We start from the raw sequence: 21,671 nt of genomic DNA, 5'->3' as shown, positions 1-21,671 counted from the left end.
ACTGCAGTTATCTACACAGCAGAAATGTTACACTTAGGAAGTTGGACAGGATGTGGACTTTCGGAATGAAGAATCACCATCTGATGAGACCTTTGTCATGCACAGTTCCCAAGCTGACCATTGCAACATGAAACCCTCATACTGTCCCTGGGCTAGTTTTCCAGAATTTAACTTTTGTAAGTAAAACTGCAGTTTCCTTTTTTGACTTCACATAGCATTATAGTTAATTTTAATTTAAGCACTTCTTGTTGAGCCTGCTTGTTAAATTCTGAGTTAGCAGTGACATAACCACTGTTTAGTTTTTAATATTGTATAAAAATGACTCTGGCACACAGAGTGAAGCATCACCACAGAATTAACCATCATTAATGGGGCAGTGGACATTTTTTCCCTGAATGCAATGGAAATTTTGAGTAACTGCTGCTAGAATTTCATGTGGTATAAGATGAGAGTTAAGTTATCTATTCATGTGCAACTCAACTTATTTTTGAAGTAAACAAAATAGATCTAGAGTTATTATTTTTATTTCCATGTGATTATATGGGGGAACACTTACAGAGTGGTCTCCAGTCCTCAGAGTCTTTACTCATGTCACGTGAAAATACATACTGGTCCTCTCAAACAATACTGCTTTGGTGATGTATGTGAGAGCAACTGTTCACTGTGGCATTGGTTTCTCAGTTCCTTCTGAGGCAAACACAGAAGTCTTCAAAATCTCAGCTCCTTATGATGAGACTGGGAACATTCCATAGCTTTTCATAATACAACCACTAAACTGTAGGTACACACTGCTCCTCAGGGTCCTAGCTTGGCAAATAATGTACTTACATCAATGATTTATATGCCTGCTTGAATATTTAGGTGTTTCAAAATAATACATTAAAAAGAATGGATGCAGGTAAGGGCCCTGCATTAGCTAAGTGGTTCAGCTGATTAAAAGGCTGGCACGTCCCTTCTGTGAGGCCTAGGGAGTGGGCGCTGGTTAGATTGGAGTGGAGATGGCTCTGGGGAGGATCTCATCAAGGTTTTTAAATATCTGATGAGAAGAAGTAAAGAAGATGGAGCCAGGCACTTCTCAGTGATACCCAGTAACAGGAAAAGGGGCACACACTGGTACTGTGTGGGTGGTTGAACATGGGAACACATCACCCAGACAGGCTGGGAAGTCTGTCCTTGCAGGTACTCAAACCTATCAGTGACTTGTGGCTTCAGCAAAGGAGGTGGACTGGGCAATCTCCAGAGATGCCTTCCAGCCTCATCTGTTCTGTGGAGAAAATATGCAAATATACAAATGATAAAGTCTCTATATAAATACAAAAGCTTTTAAAATTAAATACTGACTTAACTGAGTCACTCAAGCGACAGTTTTTCACCAGGCTTGGTCACCAGCAGTTGGCTGATTTGTGAAACTGATTTTAAAGAACAGTCTATTCACCCTTCATAGCCTTCCTTCTTTCACAACCATTGTGGAATCCTTTGGTGCCATCAGGACCTTTAGGCAGCCGCAGTACCCCTACAGGGAGACCGTCTGCATTTTGTATTTTCCGAACCAACATGGGACTGCTGACAGGACTCTTCTCTTGTGTCAGAGTTTGGGCTTTTCTTCTCTGTACCCAGGGGCTCCCAGAAGGCGTGATGCTGCTGTCTGAGGAATAATCTGTGTATTTCCTTGGAATTTCAGGGCTAGTGCTTGAGTTAAGCTTGCTGTCTTCAGCCAATGGTGATTTTTTGGTTACTTTTCTTAGTGAAGATGGACTGTTCCAAGGACTTGATCTGGGTGACATATTAGGACTCAAATGGTTGTTTGGGTGGATGATGGGGCTCAAATTACTCTTAGTATTTGTTGCAGTACATTTACGTCCTGACAGCGGTGATGTAGGATTGCTCTCTGGGTCAGAAGAGCTGTTTGCTGAAGATTCATCACCAACAAACTGAAGTTCCTCAACTCTCTTGTTAAGGGATCGAGTCTTCTTAAGGCTCTTGCTGGTATCTTCATCACGGTTCTTGTCTTTGGGAACTTTTTTCTTTGGTGGTTTCATGCCTATTAAGACAACTTTCATGCCGGTCTCTTTGTTTTCAGCACACATGGAATCATGAGCGCGTACAGCAGCTTCTACTTCTTCAAATTCTATAATTGCACATTCCTGGGTTCCCAGCTGGGTGTACCGATTGCTGACCCTCCTGATATCAGGTGGGAGATCCCTGCCAGGCTTGAGAATACGAACTGATGAAATTACACCAAAAGTTACAAAGGCTTTGAGGAGATGCTCCATTATCCTTTCTTGCATGCATCCATTTTCTTCTTTGTTAAGGGTCTGCAGCTCAGAAATCATGTGGATGTCATATACCAGTAGCATCCTGGTAGGGACATTTTCACTTGGAAACACTGGAACTGGAGTATTTCTTCGAACCTTTTTGTTATCATCATTGAGCTCCAGAGTGTTTGAGTACTTCAGTGCATAGGCTGTGGTTCTCCAGTCACGGGTAAGGTGTTTCACCTTCGGGACAGACACGGGTTAAGCACCATAACTGAGCAAACCCAATCAAACTAATTACAGAATTCTAAGGCAGATGCAGGCTTCAGTCTACAAACAGAATCTGGGATTTAAGTTTCATGTAGCAGACTTAGTGAGAAAGTAAACAGTTTTCCTGCTATAGTGGGCGTCAGTGAGCTCCTGTAAAGCTCATGTTCTGTTGAATCTAATGGAAACAGGAACTGGCACTAAAGCTCAAACTGGAAATCGTTACTACATCTGAAAGCCTGCTCAAGTAGTGCTTGGTCATTCCACATCTAGGCCTGAACCATGATCAAAATGCATGTTCCAGGGAGGTTATTTTGTTAAACTTTCCAAACAAGAAGTTTTGTCAAGTTTAGAACTTCCTTGTATTGAACTGATCTTTCCTCCCTCAAAAATTTCAGTCTAAAAAACACCCCAAACTTTTCAATTTTAATTAAATGTTTATAAAGAGTTTATCTGTTACTGGTATAACCTGTTTGAAATGGTCTGAAGAAATTGAGAGTGCCGTAACTTCTACACTGAATAACTCTGAAAAATGGTGAGATTTAGAATCTTGACAAAGTGTTTCTAATGTAATTCTAGAAATCGGTTACATACAGATTTACATAGGTCTTTCTAATGTAAGGGACAAAAAAGAAAAGAGAATAAAACTCACCTTAAATTTAAGGGACTTCAGTTACCAGGTACTTTATGCTACTCTTCATTTTTGGTTCTCTGTACAATTGCAAAGGTCAGGTTCACTGTCCCTTCTCAGAGACAGGAACATAATTTTACCAGGATTACCCAGCTATTCATGAGTAGTTGCCATGGAAATTAATTTTATCTAATGTCCTCCTGTCTCCAAGAATGGTAATTCAAAAGCATGCATGCTTTTAAGCCAATGATTTCCCTAGCCCATCATCAACGAGTTCAGCAGTTAAAGTTCCGGATGAGTACAAACCTTACCATCATAGCAAAGCCAGGCAGGTAAAGAGAAAGACTGTACACTTGCCTGTATAAAAAGTTACTTTCATCTGTTCTACTGTTTTTAGATTCATCAGGCTTGCATGACACACTTCAAGTCTTAAAAAGTTAGCTTACCTTCTTAAAAGAAGTGAGGAGTTTAACACTGACATAGCCCATCTTATTTCTTCTCACGTGCTTCAGAAGGAAGGCATCTTTCTCAAGGTTCTCATCTGAGAAGTAATATTCAATCTGTGCTATTAACTTCTGGATCAGGTCCTTTTCTGGTGGTTTCCAGTTCTGGTCAGAGTCGTCATCATTTTCCTCACCACTGGAAAACAGTTAAATCATTTTATCAACAGATCTCTCTCTTCTATTAGTGGATTCAAATAGCCTTTCAAAATGAAAGGGTGTAACCATAATACTGGTTCCAAGTGACTTTAGATGTGGGCGCTGGACAGGTATCACCCACCCTGCTGAGGCAGCAGGCCTCAGCTTTCCAGTCAGCATAAGGAGTCAAGTTCCTGAGCTCATTCCAAAAGCTGATCTCAGTAAAGGACAATGAGACATCTACACTAATGGCTTGAAAATGCTCTGCCAGCTCAAATTCTCCACCAAAACATGAAATGAAGGTGCACTGGCACTTGGTACTATACAAAATTCCTCCAGTGACAATGTTTTATTTTTCAGTATGAAGCTATTAGACATAGGCTTGACCTTTATGTGCTTCATGACTAGTGTCACATACCAGAGAATGAATATTCCAACTTGATGCAGTCATGATTTCTTAAGCCTCTTCACTGCATGAATGCAGGAGCTGGTATCCAGGGACTAAGGACTGACAGGACTGTTGCACTTTTTACAGGTCACTTCCAGAGTGACAGAGTAACATAATTTGCAGTTAACCAGAGAGGCCAAACCTGCCAGCTCATGTACCTCAGGAACAGGCCTATATGCACTCATGCAGGTTCCTATGAAATCATTCTCATTTATTCTCTTCCCCTCCCATCATATTGTTGGGGTGCCTGAGCAAAATGGAGCACTGTTGAGCATCCTATTCACCAAAAAATACTGCAGCCATGGATTTGAGATAAACGTTTTATCATGTGCAGTTACAGCAACATGTTTGTTGCTGAAATAGAAATTTCCATTTACAGGTGAATATAATGGACAGGTCTATCTTAAGTCAGAGTCATTTTTTCAAGCTGTTAGTGGTCTAGTTTTGTAGTGGGATCATCATGAAAGTTTTTGTTAAAAAAGTAAAATCATCCACTAAGTCCCTTAGACCTTGTAAATCATGTATTAGTTTGGTCTCCCAGGTACCTCAGCAATGAAAAGAAGGAGCCATGCATTTCCCTAAAATTGTCTTAAGTGGCTTTTGCAGAACTTTGAAATCCTTAGGAAAGGGAGCAGGCATCCCACTGGAGTCCTGTGAGGCTGATCTGGCAGGGAGGATACAGCCTGCTGAACCCCTGCCCTGGACAGTTCTGTTCAGGGGGGATCGAGGCAGTGACCGCAGTGCTGCGGCCGTGCTGCCGTCTGGAGAGAGTACTTAGGTCAGTGGGCTCAGCACAGGGACTGTGCCCACAACTGGGACAAGTTACAGCAGTTCTCTGGGACCTGGCCTTTTGAAGCTTACAGTGCATTTACTTATTATGGTTCTTCTGATGATACAGCAACACATCAGGTATGTGTGGATACTCACACAATCCTAGAAGTCTCCCTGTTAAAACTCTCCCTAGCATTTAATAGGGTACAATTCAAAGCAATGACAAGAATGAGAGAGCAAGACAAAGAATTTATGTTATTTGGCAAAGCCAGAAGTGGAGGATAATAGATGAAGTTATGATTAGGATGGTAAAAAATATCTAATGCCCAGCTATGGGTGCTGGTTTCAGAAGGAAGAAAAAACCAATGGTGTTTATTTTTCATTCATGATATTATCTTACCCTACTGCTTCATTTACTACCAATTCATAATTAATCTGGGCACAATAAACTTGGAGCATTTCAGCCTTTTTACATATCCACACTCTGCTAGAAAAAGCTTGCCTTCAATTCGGGGTGGAGCTTGCAGTTGTTTTAGAGGATTTATTAGCACAGGTATTTGCAGGTATTTGCATGGAGACAAAAAGGGGAGTCATTCTTTGGAAAACAACAAAAATGAATTGCATATTTGCAGAGATCAGCACCATCCCTACCTACAGCGTTAACACACTGAATCAGGGCAAAACAGGCCTCATTTCACCTCTCAAATATTGGTCACAATTTGACCTATACACTATTTCTATGTTTGGCAGACAAGTCAGCTTTTACAAAATCTCATGGGCTTTTACAACAGCCCTCGCTAAATGCTGTATGGAAATAGCACCTACAGTAAATGCAGAAATGTGTAACTAGCTGCATATTAATTCATTCTAATGATCAACTGGTAGTACCTCTAGGGCATGAACTGTGTTAAAAAAGTAGTTGATAAATAATTTCAGTTAACACTGACAAAGAACCAAATCCTAGTAGTTATTCACAACTTTATTTTTTTATTCAGAGCTTTGTGATGACATGCTTGTAAAACAGAATGAAAAACAGTCTTTTAACATGGTGACTCATCTGGCTATTAGTCACACAAGAAACTAAACATTTCTACGGAGAGAGCAGATTTTGAATTTTAAATATCAAGACTCACTATATATTAAATTGTTTGGATAGCGTTTAACCTTCTGAAATTTTTTAGCTGGGTCTCCAAATGAATAAAGTATTGTATTAATAAGCACTATGTGAAATCTAATTTATAAGTTCCAAGAGTGCAATCATTCAAGGGCAGCCCAAGTTTGTCAACAAAAACATAAATAGAGTACTGGTTGCCTACTGATGGCAAATTGTCTGCAAGCTTCAGCTGGAGAGTGAGATGGCTAATTCCCAGCAGTTTTAGATCATCCCTAATAATTTTCCAAATTTTTGTAAATAATTTCCTGTCAGATGCTGCATTCCCAAAAAGCAAATCCTTAGGTAAGGTTATATGTAAATGGCAAAAGCGTGTGTAAACACCATTCACCTACTTTTGCTGCAGAGCCTTTAGAGTTCTCTCCACGGTGAAACCTCTGGCCTTTCCTGGATCAGGAAGAGGCCATTTACAAAAAGGCAACTTCCACAAGAATTGAATATACATCAACACTGTCAGCAAACATTTTTGAAGACAGCACCTACTACAGAGGATTAAATAAGTGACATTGAAGAGTAGCTATTGTCTTTCAAAGCTTGAAAAAATAACCACTCTTTTTTTCTAGTCTAGGCCAGGGCTAGAAGGTCTTCACAAGTAATACTATGATAGATAACAAATGTAAATAATACCCTGAATTTAAAAAATCAATAATTGGAATGCAATACTGTAGACTGCTGCTCATATTTATAAACTACAACAGTCGCATATGATTGTGGAGTAACTAAGCTGACTCAGTTTAAACACCTTAACTGCTCCTAGCCATGCTCAACTGTTTCTGTAGTCCATAGCTGACAATTTTGGTAGCTAGAGAAAATTTCCCACTCCCCTACTGCCCCTCTGTAATTTAAAATGATACATTGCAGTTCATTCTGAGTCAGTGCTAGGTATGAAGTTAGAGAATCAACTAGAAACAGTAAATGTTCAAACAGAATACTGAACTTCTTGCTACTGTACCTAAATCTTTATGTGACAATTTATGACTCCATCTGCAGCTTCAGTACAAACCACAGGATGAACTACAACTAGTAGAGCTTTGTCTCTCTGCAGTTTTCTGGCACAAAAATCCTGGATGTTCCTTTTACAAGTAAGAGATTCTGATAGGCATCAAAACTGTTTCAGGCCACCAAGCCAACATTCCTACAATATATTGCTGAATGCAGACAACACTATTTGTGTTATCGAACAGTAAAATGTAGAGTATAAAGTGGTAGTTTCTTCTGCATTTCAGCTGGTCTTGATTTCATGTCTTGTTTCTAAGCTTATAGAAGGAGTCTGTTTGTCCCTGTCTCAGATAATTAAGTGGATATCCACGGGTCTATGCACTAAAAACCAAACGGACAAAAAGAGGAAAAAACCCAAACCACCAAACCCGAACACAAAACTCCAAAACACAGCTACAACTAACCCCCAAACTCCTTCTGTAAAAGGCAGTGGATTGGAAATGTCGGAGGCATCACAGCCCGGCGCTTCTCTCCGTGGGGGACTCCGGCCCTGGGCCCCGGCAGACCCGTCGGGGGCGGGTGGGGCGCAGCCCGGACGGAGCCATCGGTGCGGCGGGCAGCTCCCTCCCGGCCGCCGGGTGTCCCCGCTGGAGGGTTTCCAGCATCTCCCACCCGCCCCCGGCGTTGCATCAGCCGGGCCCGCTGCGTTCCGGAGGTGTCCGCGGCGGCCCCGCTGCTCGCTCCGCACAGCCCCGCCCGCACAGCGTCCCCGCCGCTGGACCCCCTGCCCGGGGGCTCACCTGGAGCGCCCGCACCGCCCCGAGTCCTCCTCGCTGCAGCTGGGGCACGGCGCTCCGCCGCCCTCCTCCTCATCCTCGTCCTCCTCGTCCTCCTCAGCGGCCGCCTGGACAGCCACTCGGATCTGCACGGGGCCGCTCCCAGCCGGCAGGTCCGGCCCGGGGGCCGCGGCCTCGGGCTCGGCCGGCTGCGGCTGGGCCATGGCTCTCCCCGGTCGGGCTCAGCCCGCCGCAACACCAGCGATGCCCCGGGTTGCGACAGCCGCCCGGCCGCCTCCCCTCCTGTCCCCCCCTTTCCCCTCCCGCTGGGGCGGCGCTCCCAGCTCCACTCCCCCGGCGCGCCCGCACGGCAACGGGAGGGTCTGACCCTCCTCCAGCCATGCCGCCCCCGGGCCAGCTGGGCTGCTGAAGAGTCCTTCTCCTTGACGGCTGAATAGGGACTGCTTTTGTTTCATCAGAAAACAACGGGCTCCTCACCAGAAAGCAGCGTCTCAGCTTCTCCTGGTACAGCCTTGGGGCTGCGCCGCTGCTCCCTGACCAGAGCGTTGCGTCTTATGAAAGTCAGGAAGGTTTCTCTGGGGTAAGTGTGGTTTCAATGACGAGGATGAGATTTGGAAATAAGACACACGAGTGAACAAGGACACGATTGAATACATGTTGGTTTTGTAGAGGAATCTCTCTATAGTTCTGCATAACTACACAGAATATTACACAGAATAAAGACATTTCCCTTTAAGAACTAATTAAAATAGAGGCTCTTTTCCTGGAACACTTAGGCGGTGATTATTTTGAATTTAAGATTATTGCACTGTATTTCAGTGGACTGTTTCAGCTACTAAAGTGAAATTTACATTCACGTGCTAATTATTACAATCAAAAGCTTTTCAATTTACCGTGTAAATACTCATTCTTCACTCAAGGAAGATCTTTTTTTTCAATACTGGCCTTGCCCAATCTGCTAAATGATCTTTAAGTCACAACTTCATTTGTGGCATCCTTGTTTTTGTCTGTATTGCTTCAATATTTTCTTCTTAAAAATTTGGATGGACAAAAAGCAAGACTGCACTCAGGGCCAGTTATTCTCATCACTGTGGCAAACAGTCCTCATGAGTCAGTTTGCTGGCATGAACACATTCTGAGACTGCCCTGCCTCAGGCTTTGGCTAATTTTTAAATGTGCCTTAAGCAATAAAATATTTTGTTTATGAAATATGCTTACAAGCATCACTATCCAAATCTCTAGTTCTCTGCTAATGAAACATTTGGTAATATGTCTTGGGTGGGGCATCACTTTGCTATTTATTTCAGTGGACACAGAAATACAAACACAAATTACGCATTCTAGGAGAGAATACGGACAGGGACTGTGGGTCTGATTTTGTATGAGTTCATGGAAGTTGTTTGCCTCCCTGGGCAGGAACAAGGACATGAGTATGAGCAAAGAACTATTTTGTGCTACAGTTAACCCAAATGATGTTTGAGAGAGACATTTCAGTTTATCTGATGTATCCTTCTGTCAAGGTTAAGGGAGCTTGATTTTATAGAAAAGGACACTAGATCCATTTATTTCTTTTTCTGTGCTTTTCAAAGCACAGAACTGGCCTTTGGCCAGATGAAGACTGATGTCATTTCAAACACTGTGATGATTAGATCTGCATTGAAATTACCAGACTAATGTTTTTTGGATTTGTTTGTTTTGTTTTATTTTCCTTTTAATGTAACAATGCTCAATAATGCTTAAATTCCAGCAGAGATAAAGCAGTATTTGTAACCATAGCAGAACTTAAAACTAAATGAATTAACGTAGACAAGTCCCTTAGAGGGAAACCCATGGCTCATTGGTACCCAGTAAACATCATAAACCTGTGAACCTCAGCTGCACAACCAAAATCTGCACAGATTTCTTATGGTGCGTTTATTGTTGGTACAGCATTGTTTACATACCATAATAAGAACCCCAAAAAAACAACAAACCAAACAACCAAAAAACCACGTATTTTGCATTACTCACAAATTGTGCTGTCATTACATTATTCTTCTTTCAGCATTTCAGCAGATAGAAAATAAAATGACAGTACAAAAAGCTAAATCTGGAATATTTATTTGTTTGTGTGGCCAGGCATTGGAATAGATTGCTTAGGGAAGTGTTTAAGAGGCATCTGGGTCTGTGCTGGGTCATGTGGCTTGTGTTTTAAGGGTTACAGTGGCAGTTCTGGGTTGACATTAGGATTTGATGATCTTAAAGGTCTCTTCCAACCTTGATGGTTCCATGATTCTGACTGGGGAAGACGCCATGAGGCGATTCACAGCCCTTCCATATACTGACAGCCACATTTTGTTCTCTAACTAGTAATTTCTTGATGTGTGCATTTAAAAATATCCACTATGCATCAGTGGAGCTCATGGGCTCCAGGAGCTGCTGAGGGATCAACACCAGGAGCTGGCAAAGGCTGAGGCGCTGCCCTCAGCGATTGTCATATTTTGTGACCAGTCTGTGCCCACAGAAGGCAACTTCCCGAGGCACGTCAGGAACTGTCCAGCTTCTTGCCCTGACACGGTTTTTCACACACAGCCACCAGCATGTAGAATTCAGAAAAATACAATCGTAATAGTGTCTTTTACCATGGGGCGGCGGGGTGGGGGTGACACCGGGCACAGCGGGACAACCAACTATCCATCCCTCCATCCATCCGTCCCCTCACGGTTTCCCGCCCCCTCACGGTCTCCCGCCCCTCGGCACCGCCCCAGCCGGCGGGCGGGGCGGAAGCCGCGGTCGCCGCGGTAACAGCGGAGCCATTTCCGAAAGGGCGGTGGCGGCGCGGGCCCGTGGGGTTGTTTGGGGCCGCGGGGCTCTGAGGGGCCGCGGGACTGCGCGGAGCGGAGGAGCTGAGGGGTTGCGCGGAGCCGTGCGCAGCCGAGGGGCAGCGGGCCATGGTGCCCAGCAAGGGCCGCACCGGCCGGGGCCCGCGGGCCGCGCCCGCAGCGGTAGGTGCTGCCGGGGCCGGGGATGCCGGGCGGGTGGCAGCTCCCCCGACATCATTTGTGCTGTGCTGGGCGATGCATGGATGAGCCGTTTGGCTCAGTGTTCCTGTGAGACGTTTCTGTTTTTTCACATAAATCCAGCTAAAAGACCAGCATGTTTTGCCTTTTGAAAATGCAGGGCATATTTAAATGTAAACACTTGTTTTCCTCATAATGAGAGTTGTATCCCCATGGAAGTCATGCTTTCAGAGTATTTTTAAAACTAAAACCAGTGTGATTTTTTAAAACTAAAATTGAATGTTACTTAGAGCTGTCATGTATTCTTCATAATGTTTTGCAAAATAGTTCCTTTCTTGGCAGATTTTGCTGTTGAAAATAGCTCTATTGTTTAAAAAGCAATTGTATTGATACACAATATCAATATTGCAATCAACTATTGTATTGATATCTTTGAGAAATGTAGCATTTAATTTCATTTTCTTCCAACTTGCAGGTTAATAATTGTGGTCTCCAGCTGGTCATCCAGACCTCATCAATACCAGAAAAAACCAAACCAGTAATTATAATCTTTTCTGGGACAGTTATGTTAATTAATGTAGTGGTATGACAAGGCAAATTGATATGCTTTCAAATAGGAATTACGTTTTCAGTACTCATCTGTTGACTTACCTAATGTATCTGATACTATTTTGTTAATTTATTTCATCCTTTTCAAGACATATAAAAAAACCCCAGGGGGTTTTGTACTATAGCCTGCCATAAGCTTAACATCTCTCTCTCTCTCTCTCTCTTTCTCTCTCTATATATATATGATTTCTTGTTCTTCCATCTGTGCCTCTTTTTCTCCTGTAACTGCAGTATTCCTCACAGGGTGGTGTTTGTTTTTTGTTTATTTAGTCACCTGCATATGAATAGGCTGGTAACTTCCATATTTTCACTTTGGTTTTCAACAGTGAAGCTTTTAGTTGTAGTATCTTAAAGGAATGAATATACCTTTTACTGGAGAAATTATTTCTTTGTAGAAATTCGTGAGAACTGCTGTTATTACTAAGGTTGTGTTTGTCTGTGTAAAGACGTTATTTGCCTTTGAAAACTTTAACATTTCTCTATAATGTTGTGTTACAGTTTGAATTCAGAATAAATAAAGAACAGTCATCTTTCCACAATAGACTTCTGCAGCATGATCTGGAAAAAAACTACTCAGGAAGACAAGGTAACATTTGATAGGGTTTGGTTTGTTTGTCTTTTGTATCTCTTTTATTTCAAAAGTAAGGAAAGATTGTATCATAATTAGAAAATATAAGAGTGACATTGTTTCCTACTTGGCTACAGTAATGCAATGTAATTACTGTTGCATCATGTTCTGAACCCACTATCCTACCACTGCTTGGCTTTTTTCATCCTTATTTTTCCCCCTCATGGAAGAGCATTTTGTTCTTCTGCCTACAAAGCCACAAACTGTCAAATGCCCTACTGTACATTCCTTCAATATCCACACAGTTCTCTAATGTAACATTTTATTGAATGTTTAATGTTTTAATATATTTAGATAAAATTCATTTCTAATTTAGATCTGTGATATTAAGAGAGAGTTTTTTCTGTTGGGCTTGTGTACTCTTGGTTTTGCAAAGAAAGATATTGGTGATATCACTGCTAACTGTGGTGAGGACTGGTAGAGACTTGAAACAACATTTCTTTCCATGTTGCTGCTGCTTGCCTGTGATTGGTGTGAGTAGAAAATCAATTTAGTTATCATGGCAACTCTTTATCCGTTCTGGTAAAAGATGGAGGCCAGCAGCCATTCAGAACGGGTTGATTTTTAGGGATATTTTACCACTGATGGAGTAAGGGTAAGTCTGCAGTTTGGTTTTGTTCCCTGTGTGGGAGACCAAAGAGTATTAAGTCCTTTGGTGCATAATAAGCAGCTCTATCTCCCAGTACCATCCAGTCTGACAGAACTTTCTGGTTTGGAGTTGAAGCAGAGTACAGGTTCTTTATCAGGACTTGGTGAGACTTCTATTCACACACCTACCAAATCCAGATCCCAAAAAAGCAGCCACATTTTTAGTTCACGTGCTTCAGGTAACAGTGGAAACTTCTCATTAGTCTCTCTCTCTTTTACTGGGTTTTTTCTAGTGTTTCCTTTGGGTGTTAAGAGAGGTCAGTAGACCATTGTCAGGAAACCACTAGAAATTTTTTCAAAAATATAATACAGGCATTTAATCAGAGGCTTTTTATAAATCTTTCTTTAATGAAAGAGCAGCAATAGGGATCATTTACATATGTCTTTAGGAGGATGACAGTAGAAAAAAAAGTCACTTTACTGCCATCCTGTCGTGTTTCAGACTGATTTTTTGGTTTTTGGTCTTATGTTTATTGGCTTTAAAACGTGAGGCACAACTAAAGTAAGACTTTTGCTACAATGTTGATTGATTTTAGTGGGGTTTTTTTAGTGTCTTTTTTTTTTAACAGTTTTGATTTTGAAGGACACATAGAAAGTGTTATTAGAATAACTAGTGATAAAACATTCAAGAGTAGCACTGAAAAGATTCTAAATTGACTGACAAATTGTTTTACTTAAATAGATACTTAAGGGTATATTTCAGACAATAATGAACTCGCTATAGTAGTAAAACAGTTGTCTTGTTTATTAAAGAATTGATGTTTTTACTGGTAACATAGTTGATTTATTTGAAGGAACAGGAAACAAAAGGGCAAGCACATAAAAGTCAAGCTTATATTTTGTGGTAGTGCATTGTGCATGCACTATGTTCTTTTTTGACCAGTATTTTTCAGTGGATCGTATTCCAAATAAGCCAAAGCTCACAGAACACATTTGTTGATTAATTTTGCATGTATTTTTAGACATCCTCCCTTTTTCTTCCTATATTAATGAAATGCTTAAGGATGAGTAGCTTTATAAATATGTTTTAAAGGGCTGCCTGTTTCTTGATAATGGAGTGAACCATAATACCAATGATCACTAGGTATTGCATGCAATTACCTTTGAAAGACTTTGCATTTGTTTGTGGCTCAGTGGGACTGTTTCAATACTTTGGTGTTTTAGTTTCTAGTTCTATCAACATCTATTTGATCTGTGTCTTTAAATTAATCTTACGTTGGGTAATATCGTCTTTAAGTTCAGATACTGAAGTTGTGAAACAATTTTACAATCTTATATTAAAACATCATTGAGTTGATGCCTTAGGTTTTAACTTTTATATTTTTCAAATTCTGTACTGCTTAGTGTGTTACTCTGAAGTTTCTTGTAGCCTGTTAATTTCTGCTCTCTTGTGCTAGGTAGACATAACAAAGCATCTCTGGGCCTGCTCTGCAAGGACACCTAGACTGTCCTAGGCCCAAAAAGAATAAACCAAAGAGCCTCTAAGGGGGGTAAGCTGAGGGGAATTACATCATTAAGCTGAAGCTTTAATTGGAGAATTAACCCTGATATGCAAGTGAACCAAACCTATACAAGTGTGAAGAACTCGTGACCTGTTGTCCATCTTGGGATCCATCTTGGCAGTAGCCTCTGGCTCCCCAGGGAGTACCTTTGAAGGCCTTTCAAATAAACACCTACTTTTATTCCCTTACTCTTGTCTAGTCTCCGTTTCTAGGAGGCCTCTTAAGGCATCAGGTTAATTCTAATCAAAATAAAGAAATTTACAAAATATCTGCTTATAACAAATTGTTGAAAAAAATTTCAAAGTAAAGAAATGGGTGTACTTTGAAAAGAGGATGTAGAGGGATATAGTTGTAAACAAATAATATCAGGAAAGAAAATTGATAAATCATAGTACTGAATAGAGGCAAAAAGCACTTTTATACTTTACTTTTTATTAGAAAGAAAATTTCGCTTTTATCACCTGTAGTTCATTAAATGCATCTACAGAGCAGTAGTTCATATATTCTCTGTATGATTTTCCAATAGATAACGCGAATTTTGGGAGCAGTTCATCAATTACATTTCCTGTATTGCAACGTACTGCTGAAGAAAAAATACTGAACTCTGATAGACTTAGCCTGGAAAGGTGAGAGGGTGAAGGAGCACACAGACCAGAGCCTGAGCCCCCTGGTCTAAAGTGACCAGTGCCCCACTAATGGCTGCAGTCAGTGGAGGGCTTGGGTTGTTGGGTTTTGTCTGTGTGTGTGTGTGTTTTTGAGAGAAGAACTGTGTCCCATGGAGAAATTCTGTGTGAGTGTCTTTGTGATGAATATATCCATACAGCAGCCATCTAAGGCAGGCAGATTTCTGATCTGAACAGGCTGTTCCTGTGATAGTTGAAGAAAAACTTAACAAATTGTGAGGCCCCATCTGTTTGAATTTTAGTGTGGTCATAACACAAAACTTCCATGTAGTTTCCATGTAACAAGTAAATCTCTGAGAGAAGACATGTTCAGAAAATTTTGGAAATATTTCTGCTATGTTTTTATGCTAATTTTTTAGTAGGTAGGAGTTACTACTTTATCTACAGAATTTAATTAGCAAACCTAAGTAATGTTACCTTAACCAAGACAATATACTTTTCTCTATTCAGTTAGAGTGGGTGAGCAGAAGGTGGATTACTGATTTGTTACTTACTTGTGTGGTTTCTTTTTTCTTTTTTCTTCCAGGCAAAAACTGACAGTGTGCCCAATTATTGATGGGGAAGATCACCTTCGTCTTTTGAATTTCCAGCATAACTTTATAACTCGTATCCAAAATATTTCTAATCTTCACCATCTTGTTTTCTTAGATTTATATGATAATCAGATTGAAGAAATAAGTGGGGTTTCAACTTTGAGATCCCTGAGAGTCCTTCTGTTGGGAAAGAACAGGTAAAAATAATAAAACTAACTAAGGCACTCTACTTCCTATGGTGTAACAACTGTGATTTCCCATTGTTTCTGTTACTTACAGTTTTCAGTTTGTGATGTTGCTGTCATACCAGTGAGACCAGCCCTAAGAGTAGCTAAGTGTCAGGGATCCCACTGAGGAAGTACAGAGATTTTGTGTGTCATGTTCTTCAAAATTTCCTTCCTTAGTAAATTTAAGCAACAGTTCCAAAGTACTTCACATGTTTCCGTCTAATCTTCTATTCTGATTGATTATTAAATATGTGTTCTTAGATTTGTGTGGCTGGTGGTATGTCTTTTCACATCAAATGTAATATTCATTGATTATTTATAACCTATAAAAAGTATTTCTGCCTGATACATTTAGCTGGAAAAAATACCAGACAGATGAGTCATAGATTTTATTGCTTATGTATTGCTTCTAGTCCTGTAGCCTTTAATTTTAATAATGTAGTAATACACGTATCTGTGGAATTGCTCACACATCTAAGGGTTGTGCTCTGACTTCGTTAATTTTCCTTATTTTCTTGTATTAAGTAAAGTGAGAACTGGTGACCAGATTTCAGTTGTGCAGATTATAAAGAATGTACCTCCTAATTCAGCCTGTACTCAAAACCAGCAAATTTCAATAGTGCAGTATGTTACTAGAGCTAGGAGCTTTTGTATTAAAAAACTCACCTGTAGAAATCAATTTTGTTTATAGTAAATTACTGGGGCATGGGAACTACAGTTTTAAAGTTTTTGAGGAATTATTTTCCTTATCATAACCCTGCTGAGTGCAGTTTACCTTAGAAGTATGGTGTTGAAGTAGTTAGGACTTGGCCTCCTCATGGGTGAGTGGTTGCATGTCGCACACAGTTGTTAGCAACTTGTTTTCAGCTTGATCTGTATGTGATCTTTGATTACTCTCAAAGCAAATGCTTAATACTCATGTTTAATGTCATCAGCCAGTAGATGACGCTGTTGGGTGTATAATAGCCTAGGTTTGGAATCTGACAAAATATGACAGGACAGAGAAGTTTTAAGACAGTGAAGTTGTTGACTTTGTTTTGTAGTGGAGCAAGTATTCCATTCTTTTATTCTTTCTAGAAGAGCCACATAAATACTGCTGCTGTTGAATTATTGACAGTCAGAAAAGAAGGTGATAGTCTTAAAGGCATACTCATTTATCTGTCCTTTTTTTTTTTTTTCCTGGTTCAAAATGTTGTTATTTTTCTGTTACTCTTGGTAGTCAGGAAAAAAGGCTAAACTTTTTACTGGCTGGAAAATGAAAGATACTTTTAATCTAATATTAAAAATAATTTGTCATAATTGGTATCTTGCAGAATAAAGAAGATCTCAAATCTGGAGAACCTAAAAAACCTTGATGTTTTAGATCTTCATGGAAATCAGGTACAGTACAGTAACCTGATTGCTTATATTTCTTGTGTAGACATCGTGTATTTGCTGTGTCTTTTACCAAAATATTGTTTCATGAAGGGAACTCGTGGCAAATTTTGCAAATCTTGAGGTCACAGAAATCAGTATATTAATAAAAGGTGTCATGATGTTTATTTTGAATCTTCGTTCCAGTCTCTTGTACTTTCAGTGTTGTACTTCAGGAAAGTTACAGCAATTAAAATGCTGAGTCAGCTGAGTATAATGGCACTCACACCTACACAGTAGTAACCTACCACAAGCAGTTGTGGTGTAGTTAAAGAAATACAGTCTTAGAACAGCTATAAAATTTTTAGGTACAATTGATTGCTGTTTCTACTGTTGGTGGTCTGCCAAAACCAGATTCCCTACATATATGTAAAAGAGAAGAAAAAGACAAGTTAGCAGTGTAGGGACTTGTTGATATAAGTGATACAGTAAGTTTGTGGCTGCTTTGAATACCATTAGTTGAACAATGTGCACATTGTACAGTGGCAGAGGCAGTCTAGGACCAGATGATGGCATTGCCCTTAGAGTCTTGGCCATCTCCAAACTTACTCATTCACAAATGTTTGTGTGGTTATAATCCTTTTTGTATTGCTGTTGGAAATTTGGGGGGGGGGGGTTATGTTTTTGATAAAAATATTTGCAGACTAAAGATGCAGTTGTGGCAGTCAGCACACTTGCACAGCACAAATGAAGGAATCACTAATGGAAATGAAACGCGTCTTGCACAATTCTTACAAGTGATTGTGATGTAGATCTGACTCTTTTTTTCTCTTCAAGTGTCGGTATAACTCCCTTTACATTAACTTTACTGGGAGTTTTGGGCATAGGACCCAACTGGTTGTTGCTAGATCACCTTCATAATGATAGGCTTACTTTGATCCAGAGAATGTAACAAATTATCCTATTTCAGGAGCTAGCATTAAATCTTGGAGTTTAGTAAGTTGTTTTGGTTTTCAAAATGTTTTCATCATACATGTATGTGTGAAGGGCACAAATGTTAGGAAATGGAGTTAATTATTTCCTTTTTTGGTAGGTTTAGTGTATTTTTCATGTAAGGACCAAATAAAGACCATGAACCTATCTTCCATTTATAAATTATCTTCCTTTCTAGTTCAAAGATAAGCAAGTTTTCCTGATTAAGTTTTTTTTTCCTGTCTTTGAGGAATTCAAAATTTAAAACACCAATCTGCCATCCATAGTATTAATTATTTTTGAAGGCTTAATGAAGAAATGAAGAAGGGAAGAAATACTGTGTTTGGGATACACCTTCTTAGTGGAAACCTTGTTTTGAAGGCTGGGTTTTGTTGTTGTTTTTTGCTTATATAACGCCGAATAAGGGAGCTCCTTTAACTATTTAAATTTGTGGGATTTTTATTTTTGGCAGTCTTCTAGTCTATCTTAAAAGGTATTTCTTCTACATTGTAAATTTCTGAAGAACAGATTTCAACAGCAGAATTGGCTCTGAGAATATGTTTTCCCATGTTCAAGAATGTAGCAATTTAAACAGCAGATCAGTGGAATTCGAGCCAGACTTATCTCAGCAGTGTTCAGCAAAAGGACAATAATCATTGAGCATTGTTCATTGTGTACAGTATCTCTTATATGTTACAGTATCTCTTATATATCTTATATGTTACCCTGATGATCACCAAAAAACTAAATTCTGTGTACAAGTTATAGACAAAGCATAAAAAATACACTAGACTAACTATTATTAATGCAGTAATACAGACACATAGTATTGCATCATTCAGGGATGCTACACATGAATTTTATTCTAGAAGCTTTAAATATAAAACTTAATTGGAGTATTTCCTGTGTTCCTCTCATTTCTGTGAATCATTTTTTTCCCAGAAGTCAGGATGTAAGTAAAATTATAACCACCTGATTTTTTTTTCATGCATGAACTTTTTTTCAGTCATCTCAGAATTTTTTTTTTAAAGATGCAACTGTCATTTGTGCAATTTAATTATTGATGAGTGATTATTTGGTGCATAACAACCTTTTTCTGAATTCTGTTTTGTAGTGAGATATTCAAAGATACAAGCAAGTGAGAAAATAAATAGTATTTTTGTTAGCATTTACAAGTAGACTTTGACTTGTGTACTAATTTCTTTTTGATACTACCATTGTATTACTTGAAACATCCAAAAAGAAGTGGTAACAGCTTGTATTATTTCTTACCTCACAGTCCATATGAAAAGCTGCTGTACCTTCATGTGTGCATGCATAATTGAAACAGGCAATTCAGTAGAGCTAATCTTAAAGCTTAGCAAAGTGGTAAAGAGTATCTCTATATGTTGCTGATGAAATCATTATCTTTGCAATAGCAGTGAAATACCAGGATTAATATTCTAGACTGTGGCATTCTAGCCTGCAACTCTAGCTGGGCAAACATCAGCAGAGGTCTGTGCTCTTCCTGCTAACCGTCTGCTCTTGGGGTTGCTTTTACAAGTCTCTCTGTCTAAATATGTTCTTCTCAATAGTGGTATTTTCTGTTCCTCTTGCTGTAATATTTTTGTATAAAATACACATAAATGGATAGTTTAATTAGCAGTTGAATCAAAAGTAGGTTTAAGATGTTATTTAATTTTGGTCTTGCTATCTACTTTCGTATGCTTTTGAATTGAGAAATGGCTGAAATAATTCTTATAGCAGCGTATTCCAGTCACAGACTTACAGGTACACATATATGTATGTATATGTGGAAATTGCCAACAAAATGAGAGGTTCTCAAACTGTTAAAAAATTTCTACCTTACCTCCTCTCCTGTTCCAGGAGCTGCTAGACACTTTCTGCAAACTGGCATGGCCAGACTTGCACTGGTGTAAAGCAGCAGGAAGCTCTGTGTCTGTGGGGAGGGTGTGTGACACAGGGTACTGTTTCACTGGTCTTGCCCTTGGCACTGTTGGCCTCCCGGAGAAGGGATGGTGTGCGTGGGCACTGGGTGCTAGAGAGGGCTTTCAGTGTACAGCAGATGATCATTCTAACAGACAGGGAATTATACATGTTGGTAGCTCTTTGCACTGCCACACCTTGTGGCTGCTGAAGTATTTTCCACAGGAAAACCTGCTGTCTTCTTTCTGCCACCCAGCATGGGTTTCACTAAGAGTACCATAGGCATGTCCCTTGTGCTGTGGCTGTCCTCCTTCTCCCTGTGTGCAAGTCATGCATAAATGTCTGCATAGGTGCTGGAGGACAGATCCCACACTGCCATGAGAAGGAATTATCTGGTCAGAGAGCCTCGTGTGGATCACTGGGAAATATTAACAGCAGGAAATGAACCCATACTGCATCACCAGAGCAATAATGCTTCTGTAAAATACAATGGTATTTCTAGAAATAAAAACTGAAATTAAGGATCATTAGTTATTATTGCTCTTTTTATGACTTTTTTTTCTTTGTCATTATCGCCTGAGCCTTTAAAATAGGGTATTAGGTATAAAAACAAGCATCTGACAGCTGCCTGTTTATCGTAGTTCAGACTTTGCTAGATCCCTCCATTATCTAACCCCAGGAAGATAATTGAGTGTCTTTGCAGACAAATTAAGGCTCAACCATGCACAAAATCCCCCTATTTTGGCATACCACAATACCATCAGTGTTGGCTTGGTTTTATGTGTCTTCGAGGTTGCTGCTATGGAGCAGCACAGCTGAAGGAACCTGATTTCTGATGGGATAGAAGGAAATGTTGACTGAGTTTTACTGCAGGATGGCAAGAAAGATGTGGGTGAATACTTGTTCTGGATCTCTAGCACACTGTAGCTTGTTTTCAGTAATTTGAAATGAGTATCATGTTTTAGAGAAACACAGGCACGCTATTGTATGAAGTTGATAGTTCATGTATGCTTTTAAAATGTGTGCCACATATATATGTACATATTTTATATCCATATAAACCACAGTGTGCATGTTTATCATATCTCTGACAGATTGCTAAAATAGAAAACATCGGTCATTTAAGTGAACTGAGAGTGTTAAACCTTGCCAGAAACCTCCTAACTGTTGTAGAAAACCTGAATGGACTGAATTCACTCACAGAGCTCAACCTCCGTCATAATCAAGTCTCTGCTATAGTAAGGAGCAAAACTCTTGTCCTTCTCTTTTTTATTTTTCATTTCTTTGTTTTTGACAAAATGCACTGTAACTGTAGCTTGTTTAAACCATATCAGTGTTTCAGATTTGTGAGATCTTGTGTTTCCCCATACTGTATTACTTATGTAGTTCTGCTGCAATACTTAATTCTACAACATAAAGGTGAAACAAAAACATTCACTTTTGGTGTTATTTTCTTAGATAATGTCTTAGATGACCTTTAAAGGTCCCTTCCAACCCAAACTATGCTGTGATTCTATGATGACTTGTAGTGTTTCAAATCTTGAAAGCTCATGATGTTTCTTTGGGAGGGGGGGGAGATATGCTGAAAAAGCTTTGTAGTTCTAACATGCAAATTTAGATACTCTTCTTCCATACAAGTTCATGTTCTAGAAACAAATCCTCTCAGTTTCTGGA

The 21,671-nt window shown here is 39.8% G+C and overlaps 2 protein-coding genes across 6 annotated transcripts in view; one reads left to right on the top strand and one right to left on the bottom strand.

The window, feature by feature from the left end:
- Positions 1-506: 506 nt before the first annotated feature.
- LARP6 (La ribonucleoprotein 6, translational regulator) lies at positions 507-8,197 on the bottom strand. The gene is made up of 3 exons (XM_032123353.1): positions 7,921-8,197; positions 3,600-3,792; positions 507-2,498 (listed from the first exon to the last, which is right to left on the bottom strand). Exons 1-3 carry the CDS (start codon positions 8,118-8,120, stop codon positions 1,428-1,430), a joined length of 1,464 nt encoding a protein of 487 aa, XP_031979244.1. The 5' UTR covers positions 8,121-8,197; the 3' UTR covers positions 507-1,427.
- Positions 8,198-8,533: 336 nt separating this feature from the next.
- Positions 8,534-21,671, top strand: part of LRRC49 (leucine rich repeat containing 49) — a 44,576-nt gene continuing 31,438 nt past the window's right edge. The window contains exons 1-7 of one of the 5 annotated variants that reach the window (XM_032123351.1): positions 8,534-10,901; positions 11,392-11,454; positions 12,024-12,111; positions 14,830-14,929; positions 15,513-15,716; positions 17,060-17,126; positions 21,092-21,235. In XM_032123351.1, coding sequence (XP_031979242.1) covers positions 10,848-10,901; positions 11,392-11,454; positions 12,024-12,111; positions 14,830-14,929; positions 15,513-15,716; positions 17,060-17,126; positions 21,092-21,235 — 720 coding nt within the window. In that variant the 5' untranslated portion in view covers positions 8,534-10,847. Of the gene's footprint in view, positions 10,902-11,391; positions 11,455-12,023; positions 12,112-14,829; positions 14,930-15,512; positions 15,717-17,059; positions 17,127-21,091; positions 21,236-21,671 lie in introns of those variants that run through there. The other 4 variants (XM_032123348.1, XM_032123350.1, XM_032123349.1 and 1 more) reach the window with 4 other exon arrangements.

This window comes from Corvus moneduloides, chromosome 13 (genome assembly GCF_009650955.1).
Source record: "Corvus moneduloides isolate bCorMon1 chromosome 13, bCorMon1.pri, whole genome shotgun sequence".
Taxonomy (NCBI): Eukaryota; Metazoa; Chordata; class Aves; order Passeriformes; family Corvidae; genus Corvus; species Corvus moneduloides.
The sequence above is the reverse complement of the archived record's forward strand: the minus strand, read 5'-3'. Positions and strand labels throughout refer to the sequence as shown.